The following is a 13,258-nucleotide window of genomic DNA, read 5'->3' as shown; positions in this document are numbered from 1 at the left end:
TGCTCTGTCCCAGCTTCTGCCAACCTAGCAGTTCAAAAGCACACCAGTGCAAGCAGATAAATAGGTACCTCTGCGACGGGAAGGTAAACAGCATTTCCATGCGCTCTGGCTTCCGTCACGGTGTTCCGTTGTGCCAGAAGTGGTTTAGTCATGCTGGCCACATGACCTGGAAAGCTGTCTGCGGACAAATGCCGGCTCCCTCAGCCGGAAAGCAAGATGAGTGCTGCAACCCCAAAGTTGCCTCTGACTGGACTGAACAGTCCAGGGGTCCTTTACCTTTTGCTAGAGGCAAGGATTCCCAGGTCTTATCTGTACTGGGAGCGTTTTTAAGCTGGATAGAAAGTAGCCACCTACAAGTTACTTTAAAAAGAGGAAATGCATCACGAAAAGAAGGCAAAGATTTACATAAAAATCTGCATATACTACTTTATAGAGAAGGTTATAGGAAGTTTTATAATTTAAATACATGTCTGATGCATCTCACCATAGTGGGGAAGACTGACCAGGTGACCTGTGCTTTGTTCTTCAGGTGCTAATTGTTCATGAGCAACTTCAAGAGCCCTCTTCTCCTTTCTTGGGCTTCTTTTATATTTAAACTGGATTTTGAGCAGGCAGCCCTACAGTGGACTATCCTCTGCAAAGAAATACACATGGGCACCTTATCTGACGAACAAGATAATTTTTTAAAAAAACAGATCAGTGTTGGTCTCCTCCCCACCATTTTTAATACAATCAGACTGATTTTAGATATGTACAGATTTACATTAACCCAGTTATAAAGTTTATCCTTTTTCCCTGGCAAGTTTCATTACCTTTCAACAGCTGTGTGCTAGGAAAGAATTCCACAGGCCACGGTATCAATTTCCACATTGTTAGGAAAAGCTGCACCAATTGCAGGCAGGCCTTGCCGCTGTAAATTACAGGAGTCTTCAGGTGGCTTGTGTGCTCAAGAGAAGGGCTGTAGCTCAGTGGTAGAGCATGTGCTTTGCATTCAGAAGGTCCCAGGTTCAATCCCTAGCATCTCTTGAGTCAGTCTGAGAAAAGACTTCCTGCCTCAAACCCTGGAGAGCTGCTGCCAATTAGTGTGGATGACCCTGAGCTAGATGGCCCGACAGTCTGGCTTGGAATAAGACAGCTTCTTACACCCCAGGGTGCCAAGACCCTTGCGCTTTATTTCCAGGCTGGAAGTACAGAAGGTATGACTCCAAGCTAACAGAATATCACCTTCCATTTTGGGTATGTGTCCAGGAGGAGGATGTGTCAGCTCAGCACGGATAGCTGCAAAAGGCCTTAGTAGGTCAGGTTACCCTGAGCTGAGCTGATGGGCTCTTCCCTTCTTGCGCTTTTCTAAGGTAAAGGTAAAGGTACCCCTGCCCATACGGGCCAGTCTTGCCAGACTCTGGGGTTGTGCGCCCATCTCACTCAAGAGGCCAGGGGCCAGCGCTGTCCGAAGACACTTCCGGGTCACGTGGCCAGCGTGACATTGCTGCTCTGGTGAGCCAGAGCTGCACACGGAAACGCCGTTTACCTTCCCACTAGAAAGCGGTCCCTATTTATCTACTTGCACCCGAGGGTGCTTTCGAACTGCTAGGTTGGCAGGCGCTGGGACCGAGCAACGGGAGCGCACCCCGCCACGGGGATTCGAACCGCCGACCTTTTGATCGGCAAGCCCTAGGCGCTGAGGCTTTTACCCACAGCGCCACCCGCGTCCCTGCGCTTTTCTACACCTTAGCAAAAATGTCAATTCTCACCCTCCTCCCACCTGACCCATTGGTATGTCTCACTCAAATCTTCCCTGCCATCACCTCCTTTTCTTTCGTATGTCTTTGTTCCTTCTCTCCGTGTTTTTCCGCGTATTTATGTCTCTCCCCTCGCGCCACCCCCATTTACCGCTCTCTCTTTCAGGACCCTTCCAGACTGTCATGTCTGTTGCATTCTGAAACACGTCATTGATGCAATAGTTGCGTTAGCAATGAGTTTACATGACATGTTTTGGAATGGGAAAAACAAACCATCAGTCTGGAAAGGTCCCGAAAGAGAGAGGCAAATTCATACCCCAATCTGCTAGACAGTCTGCACACTATTCCACTGTATTAGTTTTGCAATGCTTCCTGAAAGAGACCTCCTCATTGCCATCTGGGAGGGCTTGCTTGTGCTGTAGTACAAAAAAAGGGGGCAAGCAACCTTCCATCCACCCTGGAATATTGGTGGTATGAAAAGCTACCCTTTTTGGCAGGAGTCTACAAGACGCTCACTGATTGGAAAGAAAACAGCATGTCCGCCCCCAAAACTTTTGCAGGCGTAAATAGTATTGAAAGTGGGATCATGCAGAACCTCCCCACTACCATTGTGAGCTCAAATAATCATGAATTTACAACTTTTAAAAAGACACCTGTCTTTCTCATCCATGTGCACCTTTCTCAGGAATTGGGAAGATACTAGTGCTCTATTTCTGTATTCCATCACTTTGCTGCTGAGTTGTTCCTTTTCCTTACTTCATGCTGTGTTCTGCAAGTTTGCAGTGAGAGGTGAGAAGGTAACATTCCATGGGCCTATGTCCCTACTGATGTTGGAAATCTGGGCAATTATTCTGTCCACTTTTAAATCAGAAGGTCTCCATGGTCACCAATTTGCTGACAGGAGGGCTGCTAAGGAAGGGATCCCCCCTCCTAAAAAAACACACACCTGTATCCAAGTTGTTTCTGTGGTTACAGCACCCTCTTCACACACCCCTTGCCTCTAAATGTGCAGCTGTGGTACCCAAGGTCTGCATTTCGCCCTTGGGATCTCTAGTTCCCAGTCCCTGTACTAGCAATCAAGCTGATCTTTGAAGAGTTGCAGGTACTCACAGCCTTCACCCTTCCATTTTCCTTCTCTCACATTCTCCCTCTCTCTGCCCTTACAGCACATGCTGGGTCTATAACTGGGGCTCTTTTGAGGGGAAATAACTAGAAATAAGTGGGTGAAGTAGGGGGATGAATGGACAGGGCCTCCCATAGCTTTGTTCACAGTGGAGTGGCGAGGAAGCTCAAGACTGCTATCTTTAGGAGCCTCTACTCCAGCCTGGGTGCCTTGCAAGCGACAGCTGGGTCCCACAATCCCAAAAAGGAAATTTTCTCAGGGACATTGGATACCCTTGGCTGGGAGGAAGGGTAGGGAGAGGGCCGAAGGGAAGAAGGCGGATATTGAGGACCTCTGAGGCAAGGAAATGGGAGTGAGGAGCTGAAATTTTCGCAGCCCACGATGGAGGCCAGGCAGCAGAGGTCCCACAGAGAACCTCCAGGGCTAGGGAGTGGGGCTGAGCTCTTAAGAGTAGCTGCCAAGCTCAAGGCCCATGGGATAGTGCAAATCTTACTGTGGGTGCCCTCCAGTGTGGTACCTTCCAGATGTTTTAACTACAATTTCCAGTGACTAGGGATTATGGGAGTTGAAGTCCAACAATATCTGGAGGGTACCACATTGGCCATCCTTGTGTATCAAGTCTGACAAAATAGTTAGCCCCTGATCCCTGAATTTCATACAAGGAATTTAAAAAACAAACACATTTCCTTCAAAGGCTTTGGCATGCATAACTTCAACTTAACTATACCGACGTACTGTGTGCAGGTGAAATAAATGCATGGTTCTCTTCTTTGTCTTCCCCCACAATCCCCTTCCCTCCATTTCCTCGGTTGTCTCCCCCGAGTCACACTTTAGATTGTAAACACCTCATGGCGGCGACCTGCCCTCTCATACTTTATAATGCAAATTGATGATGCAAGTCACAAATAACCCCAGTTGAAGCTTTTGAGTCCTGGCAAAAGATCAGTGGAGCCCTAAGCCAGAGCCAGAGGTTCACCCTGGCACCAAACTGGGTAGACTCAGGACCTACTCTGGGAGAAGGTGGGGTACTACCAGGAACCCCTGTGATAGCAAGATTTCTGGGGCAGGAACTGCCAAAAACCCAGTATGCTTTTTCCCTTCTCCAAGAAAGGAGTTGGCCCGTTTGCGTTCCTCTGGAGTCTATTTCTGGACTTTGGTTACCCCCCCACCCCACCCCCAGTCCTGGAGCCAAACTTGAAGATGTGGCTATAGTTAGCTGCCCCGCCTCCTGCCAGGGGAGTCTATATAACCCCAGGGGAATTCGCAGCCTGTGTCTAGGCTGCTCATCCTTCTGGCCCTTGGGACATCCTCACCGCACCCACAGCTGCTGTTTGCCCACCTGCCTGTCCGCTGAGAAACCAAAATGGTAAGTGGGGTGCAGGTGCCCTGGTTCAATCTAGTGGAAATGTACAAAGTGGAAAGAAAATGGAACGTTGGTTGATCAATCTGCAGCTCTTTTCTTTCAAATAGGAGGGGAAGACTAGGAGATCATTCAGGTTATGTAGATGAAATACATAATTGAACACCCAAGAGGTTGGGTGTTGGAGAGTGGGGGACAGAGGAATCCCCTTACCAATTTTCTAAAATTTCATTTCATTGCCAAAACAGTGCTATACAGGTCTTTCTCTTACCTATTTCTCCTTTCATCAGTTTCTCCACTACTCTCTATCTCTGTCTCATCTCTCCGTTTCAGTTTCTTTCCACTTAAACATTTTATTGTCTGTGCAGAAGAGATGTGTGTGTTCAGGGAATACCTCGGAGCAACTGAGGAGAGATTGGGGGTAGTTGAATGAGGTGGGATGCCAGATAGCAGCTGGGAAGAACAGCTTTTGACGAGGGGAAGGGAAAGATGAAGCCTAAACCGCATGCAGAATGTCATGTTAAATAGGATTATTTCACATCCTTCCTTGCTTTCTAGCTAGCCTTCCTTAAGATCCCATTTCCTTCGCTGAGCTATGCACCTTAAAATTCACCAGGGAATCCTTTCAGGCCCTGAATAGCCACATCATGCTCTTTTTTCTTGAATAATGCAGTAGAACAGTTTACTCAGCTGGGAATTAGTTGGACTCCATATTGAATAGAGAGAGAGAGAGAGAGAGAGAGAGAGAGAGAGAGTGTGTAAAGGGCAGCTGAGCGGTTGCTGAGCAGACAAAAGCATCAGGAGTCATATTCCTGGCGGCGCCACAAAATCCAAAGCAAAGGAGCTGGAATCAAGGGATACCGTGGAACAATTTTGTTTTTGGAACAAAGAAGCACAAGGAGTATGTTTTTTCTTCTTTTTGCCCTCAGAGTCTCTTGTGTGGTTTGTCACTTCACCAATACACACACACACACACACACACACACACATTTTGAGATCCAAGTCACAGGCTGTCACTAGCGCAAGAGAGCCAGTGTACTGCAAAACCTGCTTAGGAAGCAATCACTCCAGATTGCTCACGCAAGCGAGCCAAGCAACCTCTCACACACATTGCAGGCAAAAATAACCCATTGTTGCCTTTGGCTGTTCAATTCATCAATGGCTCATCTATTGGTACTCCCTGGGAAATCCTATGTATAACTGCTCAGAAGTAAGCCCCAGTGATTTCAGTGGGGCTTACATCCAAGTAATTGTATATAGGGTGGCAGTCGAAGAGATACAACTTAATTGTCAGTGTGTGTGTCTGTGTCTCTCTCTGTGTGTGTATCAGCTCCATCTTCTGTGGTATGTTAGAGAGATTTCCCGAATCCTTTGACATATACATTTACCTAGGTAAACCTCAACCCTGCCACCCAGCTCAGCTATTTCTCAAACTCCTTTGCTGCCTTCTATCTCTTGTGAGGCCAAAGTGCACCCTGTTCATATCCGATCAACCAGACCAATATACTGAAGGAGGGTTCAGAAGGAATTGTATACGCCTTGCCAATACTCCTTAGAGCTCCATTTAACCTCATGCTCCAAGCCAACCTCCAAGGAGGAGGCCTAGTTTGTGAACTTTGATAAATTCCAATAACTGGAATCCTCTTTCATTGGGGCCTTTGCGGTTTCTCCAGCATCTGTGGAAACTTCCAGAACCTCATCAGTGTTCATTTATTTAGTCGTCAAGGCCTATAAAAAGCATTTTTGGAAGCTAGAATATGTAGGCAATTTCTGCAGGACACACAAGGCTAGTTTACGTTTGCTGAACACATCTCTCTGTCACTCACTCTCACAAACGCATCTCAGACTAATTGAAGATTTTGAGGAAATACCTCGAATATGATATATTACAGCTCCTCGACCTGAAGCAGCATTTGTTGTTCCTGCTCCCTGTGTCTGTGGAAAGTTTGGTAGCATCCTGTTTTGAATCTGAAAAAATAACCCCCACCCTCTGTAATAAAAAAATATTTAAAAATGATCAGAATCTGCTTCCAGACATTTTCCTCCTACCCAGGGCAGAAATGTATTAAATTATTTCATTTCCCTCCCCACCCCCTTAACTATGTTCAGCAAGCTCACAACATTTCACACTCTAGAAACCTGCAGAAAGTGCGGCCCCTGTGCCCCATCCTTGATAAGCATTTTGGGTGGTAATGTACGTAGTGGTCTGATTTCCCATTTTAACCCATTACAGGCACCCAAGAAGGCAAAAAGAAGGGCAGCAGCCGAAGGAGGAAGCTCCAATGTATTCTCCATGTTTGACCAAACACAAATCCAGGAGTTCAAAGAGGTAAGAAACTATGGAAGAGGAGAAAATGGGAAATGTAATGTATGGTGCTCTTAAAGCTTACCTGGAACTATTCATTGAAGATATTTGAGAAAGTCATTGACAGAAAGGATGTTTTTTTCAAGGTACTAGAAATGAAGGTGACTACAGTTCCCAGGATTCATTGGGTGGGGCATGCTTTAAATGTGCTTTAAATGTATGGTGTGTACGCAGCTACGGTGTAATCCTATATATATCTACTCAGAAGTAAGTCCTATAGAGTTTAATGGGGCTGAACTCCAAGGTAAAGCGGGATTACAGACTCAGTGTTTGGAGAGACGCTGCTTTATTGTAGGCATGTAAGTCTCGTCCAGAAATCAGAAGAATACAGAAGTTATTAATAACAGACTCAAATCTATAGATCACCTCCTTGGAACAGGATAGAAATTTAATTTTAAGGACTACCCGATTGGGAAAAGAACCTAAGTAAGCTATGCGGAAGGATGTTCTGACCGTAAGAAATCTACAGAGTCTGGAATTTTCATCTGTGGATTATTTAAAAGTAACACATCTGTGGCGGATTGATTGGATAGAATCAAACCTTTTAAAATGGAGCAGCTTCTGTCCACCCAGTTTCACACATGGAGGCCCAGACCTCACTAATTTCCCTTCTCAAGCTTCACTTTAGCCCTTTCACTATTCAGGATTCATCAGATGTTGAGAATGGCGTATATCTACAAGTTCTAGAGGGTTTCCTAAAGGAGGGAGAACGGGAGAAGGAATCCATGGGTGCTATAATTTGGCCAAGTTATTCTAAGCAAGTTCCTTTGTGTCTGTAGGATACAGAACCTCAGAGGAGCTGAAACTATCAAACACCACCTAGTTAGTTGTGCAGTACAACCCTAGGCATGTTTATTCACAAGGAAGCCCCACTTTGCACAGCGAGCAAGTAAGCATGCACAGGGTTGCAGCCTTGGAAGGTGTTCAACACCTCCCTTTTTTAGGTGGATCTATCCCTCTCCCTCTACACACCATTTAAGTAGCCCTCTGTCTCCTAGTAGCCAGCCAGGTTCATTCCACTTGGGAAGCTGGTGTGGTGGTTGTGGCGAGAGCTTTCCATGTGCAGCTCGCCCTCCCCCATGCATGAGATTCTTCCCCTCCATTTTGAAGAGGATCTCCCTTGCCCTTTCGCAGCCATTACTGCTGCCCCTCGACACCCCACCCCCACCCCAAGAATGGCGGTGTTTCCTTTCTGAGACCCTTGAGACGCAGCAGTGTCTATTTTGGGTGAGGGAGGACCAAGAAGGTAGGTGACATCTGCGCTTGGACAGGGAACCAGGCGGCAGCTCCTTACAAGGAAATCTTTGGAGATGGATTCTGGGTGACTGGCCTGAAAGAGGAGCTGTGGGGCTCCAGACTCAACGAAAGCAAAAATTGGGCCGGTGTTGCAAAGGCTGAAAACCCTTCATCTAGATCTCACATTTGGAGAAAAGAAATCAAAAGAACAACAAGAAAATAATTATCATTCCAGCTGTCTGGGCAGTTCCATCACTCTCGTTCCTTTCTCTTTCCTCCATCCTGGTCAAAGAGCATTTTCAGATTTTTTACTTTTTAGATGACAACCCACTTTCAATCAATACATTTGGTGAAAAGAACTGATCCTTGGCGCCTGGCAATTTATTGTCGATGACCTTTCTAGACCACCTCCCTCTAAGCAGCTTGGGGTAGCAATAATGGCTGTTCCCCAACCCGCCTCCATCTCCCAGTTTATCCTCAAAACAACCCTGCGACTGTGATGGGAGACTGGACTGGAAAGTATGAGGTGACATTTGCTTCGGCTCACCGTCCTCTAACTTCCCCGCAAACAATTCAGAATGAATGCTTCTTGAATAGCTGGCTTTGTCTAATCTCCCTGTAAACAAATTAGGGGTGAATGTTCAATAAACAGGTTGTCTGGAAACACCTCCAGTTGGAACAGCAACTCTTGGCTAAGTTGGCTCAATGGCCTGACTTGCTATAAGGGGAAATTATATATCCAGCCGTATGCTATGGTGTATTTTGTGGGTTCCATTGTCCCTTGGCAATGGCAGCTACGTCGTCTCTCTCCACACCTGTCCAAGAGTAGCTAAGGGTTTCTGCCCTCAGTGAGTACCATTTTGGAGGACTGCATGTTCAGCTTTTATACAAAAAGATTGTTCACCCCCAGCACTCAAGTGACAAAGCTGAGGTGCTGAGATGAGGCAATTACTACCACCACACAATTGTAATTATTGCCTTTAAAATGAAGAGAGTGTTGGGAGCTCCTCTGCCTCTCCATTCTGCATTTGCTGTAGCTCGGGTGGGTGGAGGTCATTCCATGTTTTTTTACGGGAAAGAGACACGCCACACAGCCCCAAAGGATAATAGTGACTGAGCCAAGGAAGGAGTGAGCTCCCCTCCCCTCCCCGCTATCCTCCGGAGATCTCATCAACAGCTCCTCTGGAATGTTCCATCTGTCCCCTTAGGGAGGGGCCCTGGGTTTAATATGAGACAGAAGAAGATTGTTCCCATTCCTGGTAGAGACTCGGAGGGGTATCAAGTGACAGGTGCCTCTAGGGCACAGCTGCAGAGAAGTGAGGAGGGGGAGGAGAGGCCCAACAGGGATCGTGCTGTGCTGGAAGCTGGTCTTTCTCCAATCCCACAATGCATTGCTAGATATAAGCATCAGTAGAAGAAGACTGGAAGAGGGTGAAGGGATTTGGGGTCCAACCTGGGTCACGTTTTCTGGAACTCCTTTAACTTTAACCATCCTGTCAGCTCATTAAAATTCCAGAGATAAGACGTCTGGCAACCTCCTTGAGTAAATTATATAGTGGGTGACTATAACTACTGTTTTTTGCCCAATGCTTGATGACCCCAGGTTAATGTTTCATTCTTCTTTGAACAATGCTAGCCATTGATTGTAACAATAAAGACTGGGTTTGATTCTCCCTTGCGTTGCAGCAGCTTTTTCGATAGTTAGAAGCCACAAACTTATTCCGTTCTGTTGGCCAGCAGCCTTGTGCTCTCCATAGGCTATGGTGTACAATTCACATCAGCCACAGCCAACGTTTTATTAGACGCCACCCCAATCTCAGAGCAGTGTGAGATTCCAGGGGTTCCAGACAGCTCACCCAGGGTTCAGGTTTCCTTTTGGAAATGCGGCACAGCAGAGATGGTGGTGTCTTTAGGATTTATGGTTTATTTACACATATGTAGAACCTGAGCCTACGATGGAGAGGTTCACAGCATTGACACTCCAAGGGGGTCTTGTTTATCCCATAGCCACAACTTTGGATTCAAGCAAAAATCATAAGTCAGAACACTCCTTTTAATATTCTTCCCAGAAGTCAAAATTAACCTTCAAAGGAAGTTCATTCAAGGCTAGTGTATGTTCACCTTGTCATGGACATTTACATGATGAAACCAAGGTCTTGAAATGTGTACTGTCAACACAGGCATGAGTGTGTGCCATCTCCCTCTCGCTAATGGATAGGTATTGTGTAGCAACAAAGCAATCTGTGTTTCCAGTAAAAACTACTGCACTCACATCCACTGATGAACATATAACCCAGTCACACAAACAAGTTCATGTCTTGTGACATAGTCATTGGCAGCTGAGTGTTACGAATCGACTCCCTGAAAAGTTTCGTGTTTCAGGTTCTGAGGTGGTATGACATTTTCTTCTCTGGTGGTTGAACTGTAGTGTTTTATTCAGAACTGCAGAACTATCAGTTGAGGTAGCAGGAATCAAGTGCTGAACATGCATGTGCAAACAGGTCTTTAGAGGACCAGCAAAATATCACCATTTAAATTAAAGCTGAGTTACATGCAGGTATTATATATAGTTTCAGAACTGGAAATTTCAGTGCAGATCTGTGTGTTCGCGCATTCTAGAAATCCTTTTGAGAGCGGACAGATTCGAGATCCAAAAGTTGTTACAAAGGAGAATTACCCTACAAATCCTACATTCATTTTTGTCAGGAGGTAGGGTGGAATGCTGGAGGTGAATTGCCTGCAATCCCACAATGTTTGCTTCTCTCTCACTTTCTAGGCCTTCACTGTCATTGACCAGAACAGAGATGGCATCATTGACAAGGAAGACCTGAGAGATACATTCGCTGCTATGGGTAAGAAAAAAGGGAGTCTCGAAAGAGCGGGGCAGGGTGGGCAGGAAGGAAAGCAAAGCTTGGTCGTTGATGGAACTCTCAAAAGCCACCCCCAGCTGATAATCCTGCCCTTCCCGTCTCTGCAGGGCGCCTGAACGTGAAGAATGAGGAGCTGGATGCCATGATCAAGGAGGCCAGCGGCCCCATCAACTTCACTGTCTTCCTCACCATGTTTGGTGAGAAGCTGAAGGGTAAGTTATTTCCCTGTTCTATCTCTCCTTCTTCTCTGCTTGATGTCAAGATCTCACTGTCGCTCCTCTTCTCCCACCAGGTGCTGATCCCGAGGACGTAATCATTGGCGCCTTCAAAATCCTGGACCCTGAGGGCAAGGGCACTGTCAAGAAGCAGTTGTGAGTATCTGCTCCGCAAACCACTTTCCTTAGATGTGCTGCGCTGGTTAACATGCGACACCAAACCATTGCTTGGCTGTCACTGGGTTCATGTGCTCCCCAACACACTCACATTTCCCTCCCAACTCACCTGATCAAACAAACCACAGTTTGCTTAATTTTTGTGTTTGCCCTCCAAACAAATTAGGAACCACATTCTGAAGTAGATTTCCAACTGTGGTTTAGAAGGCAAATGCAAACCATAGTTTGTCTGTTCAGATTTGAAAGCAAGTTGTGGTTGGAGAGGAAGAAGTATGCACTTGGGACTTGGACCTGACAGCTGAATCACATATAGACTGTTATGTCTGAACCATCCTGTTGCATGCATCTCAGATGATGATGATATGTTGGCTCTGTCTATCCTACAAACTTATATAATTCATTTTACACTAGTTTACTTGTCACGACTTCCTTTCAGAAATCATTATGGCAGCTGTAAGGGCTGTGAGGATTCAGAACCCTCACCAAACTACCGTAGCTGATGACTTTGAGATTTTTCTTAGTGCTTCATGGCCTTTTTCATAAAATGACAGTGCCCTGGGAAGAGTTGTAGCAATTTTAAATGCATGCTGTTGTAGGGTTAAAGTTCTTCCAATGATGGAATTCAAAGGTAGGGTTCTGTTGCCTATGAAACAGTTGCCTTTTGCCTATGTATGTGTGTGTGTGTGTGGAACAAAGCATTCTTCCAAGCAAAAATATTTCCACCAGGGAGGGCTTTCAGCTTATGTGAAACTGGGAGGGGACCAGGGAAGCAGATGTTCTCCATAATAAGAGGCTGGAGCGCTTGAAGACCATCTAAAAAAGGAGTTACACTTACCTGGGGATCCCTCTCAAACATCTTACTCTCTTTGCTTCATTGCAGCTTGGAAGAACTCCTGACCACTCAGTGCGACCGGTTCACCCCAGAAGAGGTAAGAGAACTTCCCTGCATCATGCAGAACATCCAGTCCTTTTTCTCACCCCCTTGTCCTCTTCATACCCATTTTTCTTCACCTGTGAGCTACTCTTTCCCCCAAACATGAAAGGGTACACTTCTGCGCACTCCACTCATCTGCCAAGCTAATGCTTAAAACATCAAGGTATCATGAAAGGCTTCTGAGAATTTGCAGTGAGTTTTCCTGTCACTGCAAAATAATCTCACAGCCCACATCCACACACCGCCTATCCAGAAAGTGCAGCTTTTATATAGACTTGCCCTTGACTCCTGTTTATCTGTCCTTTCTGGATTTAGGGTTGTTCCCGTCATGTTCATCTGGATAGAGGAAAGAAAATACTCAGCCAAAGGGATGTTAAATGCTGGCTCTCCTAGGATAGAACAGTGTGCCTGTGCCATGATTCAATGGTTTAAATGCTACAATTCCATTGCAGGACAGAACTAAGTTGAGAGTGAGGTGGTGAGGTGGGCACAGGGGAAATGGAAGCAGCCATTGCAGTTCTGCGGAAAACTTTGTAATATCGCGAATCTGTTATTGACATCAAGCAGCTTCTCTGCTTCTGAATGCCCACCCTCCCCCTCCAACTTTTCAGACATCTGTATTGAAAATAACACCAGTGCATTTACTGACTTGGGAGTATACCTTTTTTTAGCTTCCTTGGAAGGGAAACCGAATCAGGAATAAGGCAACTTCTCATTTTGGCCTCTCTGCCTCTTTCAGATCAAGAACATGTGGCACGCCTTCCCTCCAGATGTAGCTGGCAACGTTGACTACAAGAACATTTGCTACGTCATCACACACGGAGAGGACAAGGAAGGGGAATAAGCCCTGGTTTTCCCACCCTTGCTTTGTGGGGGGAATCCACCCAAACACCCCCAGGCCGGGGAGTTTACCTTACACTGGTCCCAGATGATCCACACACTTTTGTAACCCAGCAATACACATGTCAACCCTGTTATTTATTAGTATTATTATCTGGGGAGGAAAACTATACCCCCCAAAGCCAAAGCCGTGCCCACTTCAACTTGTCTTAACCTAACCAGGACCTTCCTCCGTAAAATGTCTTAATAAAGATGAGGACACCTCTGTTTCTAACGCCCCTGTGGTTACAGTCTCTTTGACTTCTCTCAGTTTGAAATTCAAATACTCCTGGAATGGATTCATGCAGTGGGTAAATCTGCTTTTTAAAAAAACCATTTTATATTTCTGCTCATGTTAGG

At 46.0% G+C, this 13,258-nt stretch overlaps 1 protein-coding gene across 1 annotated transcript; it reads left to right on the top strand.

Annotated features, from left to right (window-relative positions):
• The first annotated feature begins 4,073 nt into the window (after positions 1-4,073).
• MYL11 (myosin light chain 11) lies at positions 4,074-13,137 on the top strand. The gene is made up of 7 exons (XM_083707586.1): positions 4,074-4,228; positions 6,456-6,551; positions 10,600-10,675; positions 10,801-10,905; positions 10,986-11,064; positions 11,966-12,014; positions 12,759-13,137. The coding sequence occupies exons 1-7, from the start codon at positions 4,226-4,228 to the stop codon at positions 12,861-12,863; spliced, it is 513 nt and encodes a 170-aa protein (XP_083563712.1). The 5' UTR covers positions 4,074-4,225; the 3' UTR covers positions 12,864-13,137.
• The last annotated feature ends 121 nt before the right edge of the window (positions 13,138-13,258 follow it).

This window comes from Podarcis gaigeae (genome assembly GCF_964106915.1).
Source record: "Podarcis gaigeae genome assembly, chromosome: 13".
Lineage (NCBI taxonomy): Eukaryota > Metazoa > Chordata > Lepidosauria > Squamata > Lacertidae > Podarcis > Podarcis gaigeae.
This window is presented reverse-complemented; position numbering and strand designations above follow the sequence as displayed.

Coding starts and splice junctions, on each gene's coding strand:
- MYL11 (XM_083707586.1), top strand. Junction 10,676..10,800: donor AGATACATTCGCTGCTATGG/GTAAGAAAAAAG, acceptor CCGTCTCTGCAG/GGCGCCTGAACGTGAAGAAT. Junction 12,015..12,758: donor ACCGGTTCACCCCAGAAGAG/GTAAGAGAACTT, acceptor TGCCTCTTTCAG/ATCAAGAACATGTGGCACGC.